The sequence below is a fragment of the Phaenicophaeus curvirostris genome, chromosome 2 (genome assembly GCF_032191515.1).
Source record: "Phaenicophaeus curvirostris isolate KB17595 chromosome 2, BPBGC_Pcur_1.0, whole genome shotgun sequence".
NCBI classification, from domain to species: domain Eukaryota; kingdom Metazoa; phylum Chordata; class Aves; order Cuculiformes; family Cuculidae; genus Phaenicophaeus; species Phaenicophaeus curvirostris.
Window position 1 is genome coordinate 127,255,287 of NC_091393.1, and position 17,911 is coordinate 127,273,197.

General features: G+C 47.3%; 1 protein-coding gene across 6 annotated transcripts in view; it reads right to left on the reverse strand.

Moving 5' to 3' along the window:
• The window catches only part of CAPN13 (calpain 13), a 58,084-nt gene that overhangs the window by 18,530 nt on the left and 21,643 nt on the right, over window positions 1-17,911 (reverse strand). For 5 of the 6 annotated variants that reach the window (XR_011336843.1, XR_011336842.1, XM_069850847.1 and 2 more), the window contains 9 exons: window positions 15,689-15,758; window positions 14,835-14,953; window positions 11,033-11,166; window positions 9,076-9,250; window positions 7,667-7,738; window positions 6,252-6,337; window positions 4,818-4,892; window positions 3,774-3,940; window positions 2,143-2,291 (listed from right to left, as the gene is read on the reverse strand). Coding sequence is in view for 4 of the 6 variants with exons in the window: in XM_069850847.1 (XP_069706948.1) it covers window positions 2,143-2,291; window positions 3,774-3,940; window positions 4,818-4,892; window positions 6,252-6,337; window positions 7,667-7,738; window positions 9,076-9,250; window positions 11,033-11,166; window positions 14,835-14,953; window positions 15,689-15,758 (1,047 nt within the window). In the remaining 2 variants the exon portion in view is untranslated. The remainder of the gene's footprint in view (window positions 1-2,142; window positions 2,292-3,773; window positions 3,941-4,817; window positions 4,893-6,251; window positions 6,338-7,666; window positions 7,739-9,075; window positions 9,251-11,032; window positions 11,167-14,834; window positions 14,954-15,688; window positions 15,759-17,911) is intronic. The other variant, XM_069850846.1, reaches the window with a different exon arrangement.

A 17,911-nucleotide genomic window follows, 5' to 3' on the forward strand; every position in this document is an offset into this window, starting at 1 on the left:
TTCTGGTAAAAAGTAGAAGCAGATTAATATCTCAATGGAGTCCAAACTGGTGTGAGATAAGAATCAGCCTCTGCCATAGAACATTCAAACTTCCCTCACAGCCACGAATTAGCACTCCACGTCTATATTAATCAAAGGCTTCCTAGAGCTATCAGATACATCCATTCCAGATGCACTGCATTCCCTCCCATCCTACCATGGGATAACACCCTTTTTTACTCCACAGCAACAATTTAATGCATCTCAAGAGGTACCGAACAATGAACGATGCTGCTAATGAGGAATGGCAATAAAAGCACTTGAGGGAGGCAGAGCAAAGCCACGTGAATCTTAGCGATTTCTCTCTCCCTGCACAAAGAAAACTGCCTGTAAATGTTCATGTGAAGCTGCCACCTGGGACTGCCCCCAGGCACTGAGGCTGGGAAACAAACCGAGGGAACAGTGCAGGACCCCTGGGCTTGGCTTTTGCCACTACCCAGGCAGGATGCTGGGCTGGTAAACCAGCTCTCAGGTTAAAGCACTTCGGCTGCATCTCTGGAGGAACATTTTCTGTGTAATCTGCTGTGTGGGTTTGTACCAGTATCATTACGCTACTAAAAGCTATGGTGTGACAGAGCAGCACGAAAGCTCCCTTCCCTTCTCCGGCCAGGTGCTCCACAGCAATCCAGTGCCCCTGGCAGTGGCCCTGGCCATGCCCTTCGGCTCCTGCACTGGAGATCATCTGGGATCAGCCTGAGTTGAGCCACAGACTGGCAGCCCACAGAGGCCACGTTTCACTGAGTGCCATTCAGCCTTGGAAATATGCCCAGAGACAGGAAAACTAAATGAAGATACCTGAGCATCAACTGGAGGGGAAGAAAGACATTTTAAATATAAAGCAAGAATAGAGCAAATCTGTCCTCTAGTTTACCTCCTGATTAAATGGCCTCTTTCCAAGGGACCCAGACCTGTGCCATCCCCTCCCAGTGAGGGTCCTGTCTGTCAGAGGTGTAACTACTCCAGGTGGGCATGCGTCATGCAAGAGCACACAGAGACCTCCATGTCTGGTGGCTGTTAGGGGACAGCTGATGAGAACGCTGAAGGAGCGAGTTCCCCATTTATCAGGAGAAGCAGCTGCTTCCAAGTGGCACAGCTGGCCCCATGGAATCCTGCAGAGATCCTGTCTGCAGTGGGCAGGGGATCTCCTTGCATAGGAGACAGAGTTCCACTTGCTGGAGGGATGCTCTTTTTATTACGTATTTTATTTCTCAGACACTGTTTTATATGAACTACAAAGCCCATGCTCTGCTTTACAAGGAGCTGTTAGACTTAAGACATCAATTTCTCAAAGTCTGGGACTAGGACAAGCTTCTCCAGGGATCAGTAGGGTGTAAAGTTAGGGTCATACCAATTGCTACTTCCTTTTGTTCTTCAGGTTAAGATCAATTCCTTCCCACCCCCTCAGCTGACAACAGAACCACTTTAGAACCAGCAACTGGGCTTTCCACAAGCCTGGCAATGCTCTGACAACAACTGTCCTTGAAATGGCAGCTCCTCAACAGTCACCAAGCAAAAAAAAAAAACAGGGAAACTGTAGTGGAATTCCAGGTATCTGAGGGAACTGCCAGTGCCAGTTAAAACTCCAGTCTTGAGCAAAGCCTTCCATGTATTTTGCAAATGGGTTTTCACAGCATTTCTGGGATGCAAAAGGGATGATGAGTAAGACAGGCCCACCTGGGGAACAGGAGGTCATTCTCTTCCCTCCCAGAGCTGGAGTACAGCTCAAACGCCGCGGTTAGCGCTGTCTGCTGTGTGTTGTGTCAGGCCAGCAGGAGTGTCACCAGCACTGCATGGCACACAGGACACCACCTTTGCATCTCCTGTAACCTGGGGACTCCCTGCACTTCCCAGGGCTGTTTTGGGATGCCACAGAACTGAAAGTTCAACATTTTCTCTTACATGACATGAATAAAGGAATGTAAGCCTGCTTAACTCTACTTGTCCTGTGATGTTCTAAGATAGATGGCATCCAGAAGTCTACTCCAATCACCAAAGGCTCTCCTTTTAAAGACCAAAAGGCAATTCAGTCTTTCATTTCCACATATGGGTACAATAAGCTGCACAAAAAGCAACCGTGCCTACAGGATACCCGGCTGTGCCTACCCCAGTGATCAAAAAGCCAATCTTCAGGGGTTTTGCATCCTGCTGATCCTCAGCATGTTTTCGCATGAGTGAAATGACGACATTATAGGTTTTGGAGTCATAATCTGGCACTTTGATGAAATACTGCATGTTCGTGGAAACTGCACCTGCTGAGAGAGTGTTAACAGATTAACAGCAGTGACAGAGATATCCCAGCAGTGGCCTGTTGTGTAAGATCTCACTTACATGGACCCCAAGGAATAGGTAGGTACTGCTTCAGGATCCTTCCAAAACAACAGAGCATTACAGTCTGTGCATTACCAACAGGAGCTGAGGCATCTAGAATTAAACTAATTGTGCATTAATCATTCTAGAAACCTCTGGCAAAGTCATAAAAGCCAGATAGATTTCTCCCCCTACCCTTTACATTCTGCTTCACCTATTCAGTACACTTCCCCGGGGGGCAGAAACGCAGTGATTCTTCATCAGCTGCTTGACGCAGTGGCCGAGCTGGAAAGGACTGCAGCTTGGAGCGCATGAACACGTAAAAGAAAAAGATGAAATGGTGCAAAGCAATCCTCCCCTTCCTCTCTGTTAGTGTTTGTGATGGACAAGACAGACTGGTGAGAACCAGAGAGAAGTCTTCTTCTTGGCCAAGGTTTTGTTTAGCAGGAAGGATTCCTGAAAAGAAAGCAGTAATATGCCCAGACTGGGGAAAAAAAGGCTGAGGTGGCAGCACCTGCTTATACTAGGCTAAACTTTAAGCCATGTAGCTCTGTTTGGTTGCCTTGAAAGCTGCAGTTTAGCCCAAGATTGGGCTTGTACAGGAATTTTTCTAGAGGGCTGGTGGGAAACACAGCTCCAAGGAAGACGGCTCTGCCCTCATGCTCTCAGTTCAGCCCCCACACCTCCTCGCTCAGTCCCAGTGCCTGTGAAGTGCAGCAGCACAGGCGTTGCTCTGCCACCACCCCTTGAGATGTGGCCATCAAGGTTAAGGGGGAGGAGGCTGACACCTGTAAGCCAAAACCTCTGTGCTGCTAAGTCAGGAGTCAGCATTGCAGAAAAAAGAAACCCCTTCACTGACCACATGACCATCTTAGATTAAAAACACAAAGCCCAAACAGTGATACAGCTGTAAAAAAAAAAGATAAGATAAAAAAAAAATTGACAAATACTACTAATAATCAGAGATTGCACTGCCAGAAGAGTCCTTGCAGAGTCAGTAAAACTAATGGTCTTGTCTGCTCAAAGGCCTTTCCACCTTTCAAAACAGAGCTTTACAGCTTTTGTTCCATATCCATTTAATTTCAGAGTATTTCTCACTCTGTAAAAGCATCTACGTACTTGCCAGACCAGGCTTTCTGATGAGCTCTCCAGTAACACCTACCGCAATTGGCTGAAAGGAGACAGACAAGCACACTTGGTTTAAGGAGTTCAGGTTTTCTAAATCACAAGTCTTCCATTTTAACCCAGCAGCCAGCGCTGATGCTTTGTTTCTGCCTCGTTAGCTGATAGGTGTGAAAATGGGAAAGGGCAGGCAGTAACAACTGGCAATCAGTGTTCCTGCCATTCGGAGCTCAGAGTGAACGTTTCATGGTGAGGACCAGCGGATAGGAGAAGAGGACAAGGTGACGGCAGTGAGTGTTGATTACCTGGGGAGTAGCTGTTCCTGCCTGTGACACGCACTGGACTACACAGGCTGACGTGCCTCTCCACAGACCATGTGGCACAGTGCTGATCTCCAAAGTTCAGAAACACTGGGGTGCTGTTACATATGTACAGCCAGGAAAACTGTTCCAGGAAGTTTTCACAGGACATCCTGCAAAGGAAGAAGAAACCTCACCCTTCAGGCTGAGATACTGGTCAGGGGGTTGGAAATGGATGATCTTTAAGGTCCCCTCCAACCCAAACCATTCCACAATATTATGTCTTTTAGAGGGGATTTGAGGGCACTACAGGCTGTAGCTGAGCTGGCTGACATCTTGCAGAGGAGGTCAGTTCTCAATGCATTTGGGCTGCCCTAACAGGAGATAAATCTCCAGGGAAATCACAGAGCAAGTTCAGTAGCACTTAGCTGTGCCATCTCCAGTATATCTCTGCCACTGCACCTTGCTTTGTCCCTCCACAGCATCCTGCCATACACTCATGCTTTGCTCAACCCCACCACGTTTCTCAGACCAGCCTGCTGCTCACCTGTGTTCCTCAGAGCCCTGTAATGCAAATGTGCACTTTCTGAACAAAACCAGCTTTTCTGAAGGATGACTTATGTATAGTGACATTGGATCTGAGGGTAATCACAGGCAGTGAAAAAATACAAGCACCTGTGCAGCAGCCAAGTGCACAAGCTCTATGCAGGGTCCCCTTCGAGCACCAGTCAGTCCACGGTTTGAGCCAGGCACTTTGTGGGGAAGGGCAGTGTGACAAAATGACTGGATCTTGGGGAGCTGGGTTGTTACTTCTCTCCTTTCTCATTTTTTTCACCAGTCTGTTACTTAATCTTGGCCAGTTCCATTTCTCCAGGTTTTGGTTTCTTTGAAACTATTGTGTCAGGACAATGCCCAATTTGCTTCTTGCTCACAGCTGACACAGGGAGCCAGGAGCCATTGCTAAGAGCAGAGAACTCCTAACTGACTCTTTTTCTTCATAATAAACACGAACAGAAAATCTAGTAGATGGAAGGATTTATAGGGACATACCAGAATTCTCCATCATCCTTATTCCTGAGGAGGGTTTCTCTGTATTTAGGCTCAACATGGTCCCACTGAGAAGAGCTGTAAAGAGGAACAAATCAACAAGCAGATATGAGGCACAGTTTTCCATCTTTCTGTCCAGCCCGTTCCCCTAAGCAGCCCGTCAAGCCATGAGGGATCAGGAGGGGTGAGCAAACTGCACATTGGGAACAGGGCTGAGCTCAACACCCTCACAGCCAGGGCCAGCAAACAGCCCTGTCCCCTTGTCTGTCTGAGCTGCCCACCCTGACACGGAGACTCCGGCCTCTCCTCCGAGCCCCACGCCGGGGGGGCAGTGATGCACGGAGGCTTTGCACCCTGGAGCGCTGACATTAACATCGATGTGTGGAAGGCGCGTTAGCCAGTCAAATGTGTTGCTTCCAAGCAGCATGTTTATAATTAAGTGATAACTGTAATTTCTGCTGAGCGTAAGATAAATAAACACAGCACGAATCAATAATTTATTGATTTATGCAGCTTACCTGTGAACACACTCCACTGACATTTCAATCATGGTTAGGATTACAGTGCAACCTTCCAAAAAGTGGGAGGAGGCTGGCTGAGCAGACAGATATTATCCCAACCTTAAACACGTCTGCACCACCCACCAAGCCATCCAGACGCAACACGCTAGCCTGGCTTTTCTCAGCAGAGAAATTATGAGTGTTCCTAGCAACAGGGAGAGGTGGGATGCTATTAAATCATGGAACAGTGACACTCAAATGTCTCTCTCTAGTCAGGAAAACACTGATGCAATCCCACCAGGAAAACTAACATCTACTTATTTAGAAAAACACTGTTGCAGTCCTCCTCTGCATCATTCCTTTCCTCGGGAAAGAGAAGTCAGCTTATACACACAGCAGCAAAGAGGTCCCTGCACCATCAAAGCTGCAAGTGGGATCCAGAAGAGCAGTTCAAGCCATCCAGCAACACTTTGCCTTTGCCATAATCAAGGATCCTTTTGGTCTCTCTGTGTTCCATACCGCATAAAACCACTGCCCCACTCTCAAGGACTCAGCTAACCATCCTCTTCCCAGATTCAGACCCATGGAGAGAAAGAAGGAGCAGAAATAGCTGTAGGAGAATTCAACAGAAGCAGCCAGAGAGTATCTGGGGGCATGGCCAGAGCTTATTCCACATAACTCTTCCATCCATGACTTACCTGGAATTATCCACTAGAATAGACAAAAAAAGATGGACCTGGTGAGGAGCATATATAAACCCAATGCTGCACTCAGTTTCCTTGGACTGGATTTCTGTGGGCAGCTGCTTTGCAAATGGAAGTAACTCTTATAATTCACTGATTTAGAAATGTCTGCTTCATTATAATGGGTGCAAGGCAGAGATCCTTTATAATAAGCCCATAAAAGAGTGGTTCTTCTTATGGCTTTAAAACCATACCCATCACTCCAGGGCCCCTTCCACTCTCCATGACCCCATGGATTCCAGATCCTGATTATGTGTTTCCAGCCATTCTTGTAGCGTATCTGGAAAGAGGAAAGAAAAATAAACCAGAACACTCAGTCACAGCTTCTCACAATTATGATATTTAGTGAGGAGAAAGGTAATAAAATGGATTTCCTTCTGCACCTCAGAGGCTTGGTTGGCCTTCTGATCTCACTTGACTGCAGCTAAACCCCAGTGTCTTTTGCTGGTTTGTAAAGGGATGATGTGTGGGAGAGAGTTGCACCCATTGTGCTTTCCTGAGGACAGTGAATAGCGGACAATGAGGAAAGCAGCAGCATTCCTGCCACACCAAGTGACTTCAATGGCCTCAGGAAAATCCAGTGCCTAATCCTGCACATCTGTGAGTCAGAAAGGCAGAAGCTTTGGGGAAACAGGTCACCAGACTGCCTGGAGTGAAAGTCAGCACAGAGGGATGATGACAAACAGAATCTCTGTGCTATGTCTGCAGAACTGTGGTTTCCAACAGCTAGAGCTCCTCCGAGACCCTGGCCAGCCTCAAATAATTCCCCACAGGACACCCTCTGGATGCCTCAACACTCCCACACGGGGGGGCAAGACTGCTCCTCCTCTCTGCACACACCATGAGCACAAGGAGCCAGAACAGCCTGCTTCCTCGACAACAGGATCCTTCCACTCCTTCTTGAGGACAGCCACCTGGGACCTTCTCTGGTGCTTGGCAACGCCCATTATCCCATTTCAGAGCCTCTTGGCCGCAAGCAAGAGTCCTCCAAGAAGCAGCATGCCAACTCTGACAATGGCACCAAGCATGTCATGGCCTAAGGGGCTGTGAGCCAAAGACAGGTGAGAGATGGGAGACTACTAAAGAGAGGGGGACAAAACAGCTCAGGGAGAATAACATCCTCTTTCCAAAGTACTTTAAGTTCCCAGATTAAAATGTGTTGTAGTTATTTGGCTTGACAGTGTAGCCATTGCTGGTTTCCAGCTTGGCCCTGCTCGCTGTTAATGCTCCCTGTGTGCGCCACAGCTTACTGCGGTAAGACACACTCTGACTTAGGGTGGGAAAAAAATCCTTAACTTCTTGTGATCTGCATGATACATTTGTCATGGTTTCAGCTCAGCAATACTAGTATCTAGCCAGGAGAAGTTCTGCATGACTAGAGCAACTTCAAAAGATGGAGAAATGCTGTTCTTGGACTAGTAAGTCATTTACTTTTCACACAGTGATTTCTCCCAGCTGATGACTGCACTGAACAAACGTGGATTTGCATTGTACAACAAATCCCAGAACTTCAGCTAATTAAAATCACTCTGAATGGAGAGCAACGTGACTGCCCTTTAGTGGATCACCAATACAAGATCACCAGGCAGGAACAAGTCCTTGACCTTACCTTCACGGCTCCTGTAATAGTGTAGGCATGACCCTGTACAATCCCATTCCTCAGCTCGATATTCCTCTTCAGCTGCAGAAGGGAGAAAGCACAGCTTTTAGCTCTCTGCCACACTGCCAAGATACAGCCATCAATGCCCAGAACTACCATTTGGTAGAGCAGAAAGAGAGACTTGTTTTGCCTACAGCAGGATCTCAGATACGATGGCTCCAAAGGAGCATGACTTTTGCTCCTACTCCAGCTATAAGTAGTCCAGTAAATTTGACAAGACTACAGGTCTTCAGATATTTGCAAGTTCTTTGGTCATCCAGTGCTGCAACAAACACAGACTGACCCAGAGTGTGCCACTGGGAAGATCAGAGCCCCAGAATCTCGCTGCCACACACAGCCCAGCAACAGCTGCTGGAGCTATGGGGAACAGGTACTACAGGAGCAAAGCCTCACGCTTCGCAGTCCTCCCTTATATGCTGTAAAGGAAGCATTGGCAGCTTTCTAGCAAGACACTTGCTGAGTATCACAAAGCCATAAGCAACTTCCCAGCATTAATATCAGTAGCCTACAAATAACACTATGGTAACAGCACCCTCTCACAGGACAGAGGTGCATTTTGGCCTTGCTAGAAATGATCACAGAGCTGTGAGACCAAAATTGGCCCTGCTGCAAGAGGATACCACTGGAATTAGCCAGGAAAGAAGCCACAGAGCACCCTCTGATAGACTAATCCATCTACATCTACCCAAAAGCCTTTACATTACTTACTGCATAATCTTATATACTTTCTGTTGCCAAGGCCTCTCCAGGCATCCATACACTGTAACTATGATGTTACACAGAGCAGTTATGTACTTCCTTTTTCATAGAATCATAGAACAGTTTGACCAGGAAGGGACCTTAAAGCCCATCCACTTCCACCCCCTTCCATGGGCAGGGACACCTCCCACTGGACCAGGTTGATCCAAGCCCCATCCAGCCTGGCCTTGAACACCTCCAGGGATGGGGCAGCCACCCCTGCTCTGGGCAACCTGGGACAGGGCCTCTCCAACCTCATAGTGAAGACTTTCTTCCTAATGCCTAATCTACACCTTCCCCTTCATCCTATCGTGACAGGCCCTTGTAAAAAGTCTCTCCCCAGCTTTTCCAGAGCCCCTTTCCATACTGGAAACTGTTCTAAGGTCTCTCCACAGCCTTCTCCTCTCCAAGCTGAACAATCCCAATTCTGTCAGCCTGTCCTCACAGCAGAGGGGCTCCATCCCTCTGATCATCCTCATGGCTCTCCTCTGGACCTGTTCCAACAGTTCCATACCCTTCTTATGCTGGGTATTCCAGAATCAAACACAGTACTCACTCAAAGAGCAACCTTTCTGCAAAGAAGGCAGCCAAGAAAAGCAAGCTTCTTGCCTGCAACTCACCTGGCTGGAGGTGCTACACCCCATCAGGCACTGGGATCTGTCAGCAGCTTTGAGTATCTCCTCCAGATCAGGAGGGGGATCCTTCAATGGAAACTGCACTTGGACTCCACCTGTGAAGTCAACTAAGGCATCCGAAAGGCAGCCTCCATGCAAGTTCTGGTAGGAGCCCCGTAACCTGGTGGGGGAGATGTCAGTTAGTCGTTACACCATGTTTAAATCAATGACATACAGGAACGGTTCCCAAAATGCAGGGGGTCTGCAGTGTGTAGACACCGCGGACGGGTAATGAAAGGAGATGGGACTGACAAACGTGTCCAGACACAGCACACACCCTGTGGAATGAATGAGAAAATAGCAACTTTCACCTGTGTATTCACTCACACCTGAGACAGCTGCCAAGTCATTTACAGACAGTGAACATAATAAGGTGCATCTGGTGCCAATGCAAACATTCTAGGGAGGTGACCTTCATCCCATCCCGAAATATCCAGCTTTCCTCTGCTGAAGAGGAAGGGAGCCAAGGGTGACAGGTTCAAATGGATGTTTCAGATCAAATAGAGCTGAACTGCTAGTTTCTACTCGTATCTTATCATGGCTCTTCAGGAAAATCCCTTTTGGAAACGAGAAATAGGAAGAAGAGAGAGGTGGAGGTGTTTGCCCATGCTCCCAAGGCAAGACAGAAAGAAGTTTTCAGCACCGTTCCAAATTCTCCCTGCTAGAGTGCAATAATAGGATAATAATTTAATATTGCCAACACAGTCCTCCTTGTTTTCATCGTGTGCTTTTTATGAGACAGCAAATAACCTGGAACACGCTGTATTTAGAGCAGGTAGAGCATGCTGTTAAACCCCACAACACACACTGTATTTAACAAACGTAATCAAATGAAGTCTCCTGGCTAATTATGTTTTGAAGGGTTGTCCTTGTCCTACATTGATGAAAAGAATTTGTCATGGGCACTGGGGAAAAAACCTTCTCAAATGGGAATCTCGTAAATAGTATCGATTGCAACTTCAATTTAATAGAGGTTTGGTTCGCTTTGTAATTAAAATCCTATGCAGCAAATTGATACTGAATCCTGAGTCAACTTCTCTGAGATATCTCAGGGCAAAATGTACCATATTCCTGAGTCACTCACATGCTGCTTTAGCATCAGATTATTCCTGACTAAATCTGCGAGAATAATTAACGCTCTTCCTCAGCTCCTCTTTACAGCATTGCGAACGTGACACCAGCTCAATGTAGAGCACACATACCAAGTTCCCCAGCCCTTCATGCTGCCCCAGCACTGTGATTTCTCTTCAGTGCTGGGCAATGTTTTACAGATGCTAAGGTAGCACACTCTGATCCCTCCACTCCTCAGGGGATTTTTTATTTTTAATTTTTATCTCTTTATTAATCATTATTAACCTTGCAATATTCTGGGGACACTGGCCAAGAGTCAGAGCTTGCTGCCTGCAGGGAGAGCTGACCAGAGCCATGGGAGCGCATGTGTTATGCCTGGGCGTGTTCTTCAGTTGTGCTTCCTCTCACTGCCTGCTTCAACAGTCTGCTTGATCTCTGATCAGTGGCTCCAAACAGAGGTAACACCTGCTCAGAGTCTGTGGCTTTAAACGGGGAAAATATGGAAAGGAAAATAGAGGCAAAGAAGTTTGAAGTAAGGAGGAGATGCCCAGTCCTTTTTGTGTCACCAGACACTGCCCTGTTCATTTTAATTCTCAGGCATCCAGATCCCAAACTTAAACCGGGCACCTATGGGTCCTCAGCCTGAGCTCAGCACCTCCAGGTTGTGTTGGTTCTGTGTCTGGATTTGGCCATGGCTCCTTACATGAGCACAGCACAGCTGACACTGCTGTTAGACCAAACTCCTCCCTGCGTGCTTTGCATACAGCAGCGGGTGAAACCGCTCAGAGAAAGCATTCAGCACAGGATGGGATAACAGACCAGGAATATTTACTTGGCATATGCTTTTTCCAGCAAGGATGGCCAGAACTCATTTGACGTTCGAGGGTGTACAGACAGGTATCTTCCATTCAGGAATGGCAGCCGGTCATCAATCACTACATCCACCCAGTCTCCGTACTGCCAGAACTGGAAAGGAAAAACCCAAAAGAGGAGAGAAAAGAATGAGCCTCTTTTAAGAGTTAATATTCATGCCAAGCAACAGCTTCCTGAAATAGCACAGGAATTAATCGAAAGCCTGGATATGTGCAAGTTCCCTCCCAGACTGCTTCAGGGTAATGGTCCACGTTGTCAAACAAGCTACTGAGAGGCTGGATGTCCCAGTGTCAGGTGAAGTCACTTGCAAATATAAATAGTCCTGCAGTCACGGGGAGGAAGGATTCAACATGGGAAATATGCTAATTTTATTTGGCAACAGCAAGCATTCAAGATGATAAAGAACAATCATGCAGATGGTTCAGTGAACCTCACTTTCCAGCTGCACTTGGATTTTCCCCGGCAGCACAGCTCTTGGCCTGGGACCCAAGATACAGTCTCTACCTTTTCTTTCCTCTGTGTTTCAGTTAAGAAAGACTGCGGTTCTGTCATGGACAGAGACAGCATAGTGACTAAAGACTGCTTTGAGGCGCTATCCTTGTCCTTGATAGATGAGGAGGACGCAGGCAGTCTCTCCAGCATGTGGACAGAGCAGGTGTTTCTCCAGCTGATCCAGCTGATGAAGCCTTTCAAGGGAAAAGACAGGGAAAGAGATCTGTGGGGATGAACTAAAGGAGCCATTTCCAGAGTCATTAGCAGATTAATGTAGCTTAGCACAATTCACAATCATAAGAGGCCAAGCTCTCATTTCCAGTACTGCTAAGGACTCCAGTGGAAGTGTGCCAGCAATAGATTTAGTCTGGCGTGATTTTATTTCAATGGCTTTGGTCAATGAAAAGTACCAAAATGAGCTGTTCTGTTAGAAAAGCACAGGACCAGACCTGCCCAGCTGCAAAGCAGCTTACAGCCTGCTGAGCTGAAACCAGGCTTGATCCTCCTTACATTCTGCCTCTCACTTTCTACAGTAGCGGAGGCAGAAGGTGGCAGGGTTGGCCTCCCCAAATCTGAGCTCCAGGAGTGGTTTGAGTCTTCCACATGATTTAGTCAAGATGGGGTTTGGGGAAAAGCCTGCCACCAGCTGTACTCTGCCCGAAAGAGAGACGGGCAAAGGATAGTCAGAGAGGAGCTGGAGCTGTCCTTTCAGTCACCCAACGCGCTCCTGTCACCAGTCCACACCTGTCAGCAGGCCCTTACGCAGAGAAGGTGTGACATCCACCACACCTCCCCATGGTGCTTCATGTGGAAACACCACAGGTAAACAAGGGGCGGCCACAGGGATAAACCCAGTCCAAACCCAGAGAGTGATAATTTTTCAGAAGCCAAGTTCCTTGGCCATCATTGCTAGGGAGCTCCCTCTTGGAGGCCTTCTGAACACAGCACCGTATTTTTTTTTCAGCTGGATAAAGAACTGCTTTGACCTGGTTGCCTCAGACTTCCAGATCGTGGTCTCATCTGAGCTCACAAGGACAGGAAAAGAAACAATGGGAATTAGGAGCCTCATGGAAAGCCCTAGGATTCTCTGGGAGTGCAAGAGCAGCACATGAGAAGCCTAACTCCCCCATACACCTTCAGAGAGGGCCAGTGCCTTCACTCTTCAGCTTGAGAGCCTGGCTCCACGACATTTCTTTACACACTCAGGATTTAAAGTACTGCAGCTGGGAATATGACAGTAAATGCAACAAAGAATCCCTCCTTAGGCAGGCTGCAAAGAGGGAAGTTCTTCATTTCCACATTTGTGGTGAGCCTTTTAAATAGGTACCTTATTTCCCTGGGTTAGAAGAGGAGGAAAAAGAAATGGACAATTGCAAGTGCTGCTGGCCGAAGCAGAATGCTGCGTGGTTATTTTCCTTCCTTTTTTTCCCTTAAATAAAGGATCTTAAAGAAATCCAGTTCTGGAAATGATCAAGGTGAAAATGCTATGCCCTTCACCCCTCTTTTTTGCATGTTGTTAGAAGGCACCTTTTGGATGTGTCCTGAAACTGACATCTCAACCACTTATGGCTTTTAAAGATTCCATCAGTTTCTTCCCGAGAAAGTTCCTTCCAGGGACATTAACACTCAGGGAAGATCCTCCATCTGGAGTGTAACCCCCGGTAGTCTCTGAGGAATATTCCTGTTTTTTCAGGAGCTGCGGCTACCTGTCCCAGCACAAACTGCCTCTCAGGTATCTGTATCCATGGCAGAGGTACCAATTCCTATACAAACACAGGACTAACTGAATTCCTGGTGAAATTATGCCATTGTAATTATTCCCTAAATAAGTGTTATCTATACTAACCACAGCTGAATAAGTGCTTCAACACCCTTGACTCTTGCTACCGAACAGCTGGTGTTGTGCAGGAGGACTGAGGCAGCCCTTTGTAATTCCTGAGAGGCAAAGTGCACCAGATCCAAGAGGTGAAAACAAGCTGTAAGAGGCATTTTTGTATTAGCATATGATATGGCTTGTTGCAATTCTTCACTGAACCGAGGACTGGTATCTTAGCCTGTGGATGGCAGTAAAATATCTTTGATGGAATAATTGAAAGGCATTGCCAAGAAGCATTTCCACCCAGAGCAGCTTTCTCAGGGGTTTATTGCTCATGGAAAGCCAGAAACAGTTGCATTGATTTGCAGATGAGATGACAGGGAAAACATTTTCAAATACTGTGAGGTACTTATACTGCTTAGATTTAAGGATTGCTCCTAACTAATCTTTTCAAAGCTTTCATGAAAGACAATCTAGCCTGGATACTTTCAGCGTGTTCTAAGCAGACCGGCGTCCCCTTGGCTGGTTTATCTCATGCAGTGCACCTCTGCATGCCACAAATGGGCCAAGACAGACACATCTGATATTCCAAGGAGCAAAGGAACAGTGCAGAATTTAGCCTGCCCACAAGATAATCCTCCTGCTGCTGCTCCATGAGAGCTCCAGGGGATCAGAGAAGCCTTGCTGTTAGGGCTTTTCGCTTGGTGCTGAACTGCACATGACAAAAAAGATGTGTGAAAAAAGGGAGGTGGTCAATTGCCAAGTATTTATAGATCCTCTCTACATCCAGTTTAACTTCTGCAGCTAAATGGTACAGCAAATGCTTCTAATCCCACAAGGTATTTGGTTGACTCAGCTACAAGCAAGCAGGGCCTGCCAGTTACTATACCAGCTACTCTCCTGAGAGATCCAAAGAATTTGAAGACTTGGTAGAAAGTGGGATTTACTAAAAAGCCTTGCTCTTCTCTCCAAAGCAAATCTCTCTTCAAAATATCAAAAGCTCATCCCTCTGATCTGTCTCCCAACAATTTGTATCTTCAAGTCATCTCCACAAGCTGGGAGAGCAAGGTGAAGTCTATGGGGAAACAGAAAATGATCCAAACAGATATGGAGCACGGGTGTGCTGACAGCCATAACAGAGCGTCCATATCACTGCAGGCACCAGCATGCCTCCCAAAACACATACGTACACAAATCCACCTGAACAGACAGCATCCCCACCTCAGGAGTTATACCTTTCAGAAAAGGGATTCACATTCCCTGAAGAGTGATTGCAGCACCTGGAGCACAGGGAATCATTAGAAAATCTGGGGTTTTCTGCAAAATTCTGAACCGGGAGTCAGCACCAAAGAACCAAAACACTCAGGGCTGTTGAAATGTGGGACTGCAGTTTGGACCCCTATGTAAACACAGTCAGCTGAGCCCAAGCAGTACCAATACAGAGAAGACATACCCGAAAATGAAAAATCCCAGCATAATTGTCCTGGAATCCTTGGTCCTTTGGTAAAACATTTTCTAAAAATTGCTTCTGCAGTGTCAGGGAGCCCAGGGCAGCCAGCATCCAGCAGTCACCTGAAGGGAGGGGAGAGACCAGTGCATTCAGTCAGTTACTCACTGTTGCAGGCCATAACTAACTCTTAAAGAGAGTGGACTTCAAAATCTGAGACGTCTAAGAAACACCTTAGTAAAAGAAGCCAACATCATAGAATCATAGAACAGTTAGGGTTGGAAGAGACCTTAAAGATCATCTAGTTCCACCCCCCTGCCATGGGCAGGGACACCTCACTAGGTCAGGCTGCCCAAGGCCCATCCAACCTGGCCTTGAACACCTCCAGGGACGGGGCAGCCACAAATTCCTTTGGCAACTTGTTCCAGTGTCTCACCGCTCTCATGGTGACTCGTACCTCCTGCCTCTCCTCCCCAAAAACGCTGAGCTGCTACTCAGTATCCACCCATGTCCTTTGGGAATTCTGATGCCACCCAGCCATCTTTTTCCTTTTTCATGCTCCTCCTCTTTTTTTTTGGTCATGTTGTGACTTGCAGTCTGGAAAGTCATAGAGGAAACCTTCAAACCTCTCAGTGGGGTGAAAGATGGGAAGACATTTCCTTCTATATGTGAGCAGAGCTGCCCCCAAAGGCAAACGTGGTTATGGAACAGGATAAAAAAGATGGAACCAATACAAGGTGCAGACATGTCTGGGTAAGTATCAGAGCACATGGATAGAATTATACATAGGCAAAAAATTCACCAAGAGGCAGATGAAGATATTTGTGCCAATCTTTTCTAAAACAGGAATTTAAACTTACCTATTTCTCCCTGCATTATATCAAATCTGCTGATTCCATCAACAACCAAACAGGGATTTCTCTGAAGTTCCTGGAGGGAAAAAAATGCAAAGAGCACTGTGAATACCCAGCCTTTGTCAGCAGTGCATTCCTGTCCCTTGAAGATCTTTGCTTCCCTACCTTTTCCAGAGCAGAAATCTATTTCTCTTGAGCCCTGATGCTTTGTTGCCACTCCCCATTAAAAACAGAGATGATACTCAGGTAGCTCTCCTTTATCCTGCTCAGCTGTTCCTAGGGATAGGGACTTGTGGTTGAGTGCTCATTGAGCTTTCATTTGGGTTTCTCTAATGCTACCAACCCTTTTGGAGAGGGCTCGGGGCCCAGCTGCGAAATCATGCATTTTCCTGAGGGACAGTAAGGCAGAGTCATAGAGGTTTCCAAGCAAAGCAGAGCACAGTCTGTAGTTCGGCTCAGCACCAGGTCTGGAAATGCTTTACTCTTTCCGCCTTTTGTGTTTCCATGCAGGACTAAAACGGGTCAGCCCGGGCTTTCATCACTCTGGTGAGGAAGCTATAGAGAGTGCTTAATCTCTGATTTAAAACCCCACAGGCCTGCATAACTTATTTTTAATTCAGGGAGAATTTTCCTCGTGTTCCTTGAGACTCTTGCTTGTGCAGCAAAGGGGAAACACTTCAGAGCCCAGCTTCACACACAGAAACATGAACCATTCTTCCGCCTGCGTCTGCTATTGGTCTGGGATATCCAAGTGCTCAGGCAGGAACGGACCGAGCATCCCCGCAAGTGACCCCTGGCACACCCCAGCTGGGTACGGCTCCGTTTTGAAAGAGCAACCAGCCTTATACAGGAAACTCACCACACACCTAGGAAAATGAAGAGATAAAAGACAGAAAAAAACATCTGAGTAAGAAAAATAATACAGCAGCTCTTCCTTAAGCAGGCCCTGGCATTTCTTCTCCCCAGCTAATCTGACACACTGCACAAAAACAAGACCAGTGCACAACGTGACTCATGACTCGCACGGCTGCACAAGCTCAGCATTAGCAAAGTCTGTCAGTTTACTGAAACAGGTTTGATGTGATCAAACCCCTCTAAGAAGTTTCCCTGTCAGAAGAAGGTGCTACACAAAGTCACTGCTCCAGGCTAGTGGACAGCTCATGCTCCTGCAGCACGGCTGACACTGGGGAGAGCAGCCTGGGCAGGCACCTTCCTTGACAGATGCTTTCATGCAGCCATCCACACCCATCCCAGGACTTTAGGGATCTGCAGTAAGAGACTGACCCGTAGCATGGGAGCAGGTCTAAGAATTGTGCTCACCACCAGCAGTCGTTGGCCATCGTGCAGGGAACCAGCCTTTCTCCCTTCCCCTCTACCTCGGTCCCAACTTTGCCTTCTCATTGCTGCTGTTTGCCTCCCTCATCTGTGTGAACTCAAAACCTCCCACAAGCAGGAAAGAGCAGCTTTTGTGCCTTTGCGTGTGTGCAAATTGCCATTAGCCAACCCAGAAAACCAAAGGCATAAAAGAACTGCCATTTTTCTCCCCAATCCTTTCTGAGGCTGTTGCAGTCCCGCTTGCTCCAGGTAGGGTGGCTGTGCTCTTACAAATGTGCTACAGCTCACAGCTGCTATGGGGGCAACCACCCTACAGAAATACAAGCCTTAAACTAATGAGAAGGCAGTTGTGTCCTATGGGATTCACAAGGAAAGAGCAGATGCTCTGCTCTGTGTTGGGATGACAAACCTCTTAAGTACACTGCAGATCCTGTCAGCCTGTTACAGAGAACGGCTGAAAAGCCAACCCATCAGATGCCTCAGCAGATACTCTACTGTCCACCAAGATGCTTGACTCCCCCATAAGCAAATGGTGATGAATTGAGTCATTAAGTAGGTCTCTTGCTGAAAGAAACCAGCTATTCTGTCTAAAAAGAGAAAAAAACACCTGGAGTCAGCCCCAGCCAATGTGCCTCGGATGGGCTCACAGACAAGTTTGTGCCTATCAGAAAGAACAAAAGCTGAATCAAACCCTCTGACTGTAATCCCCATTCACAACACGCTACGGTCTGCTTCCACTGGCAGGCACTCCCTACAGACTTAGGGGGCAATACTTGGAAAGCAACGCAGAATGTGCGACTAGCCCTGGAGAAGGGGCCGCTCAGCGGCCGGCCCTCGGCAGAAACCCCACGGCAAAGGCAAGGTGGGTTCCCATGGAGCTGAGGCCAGTGCCCC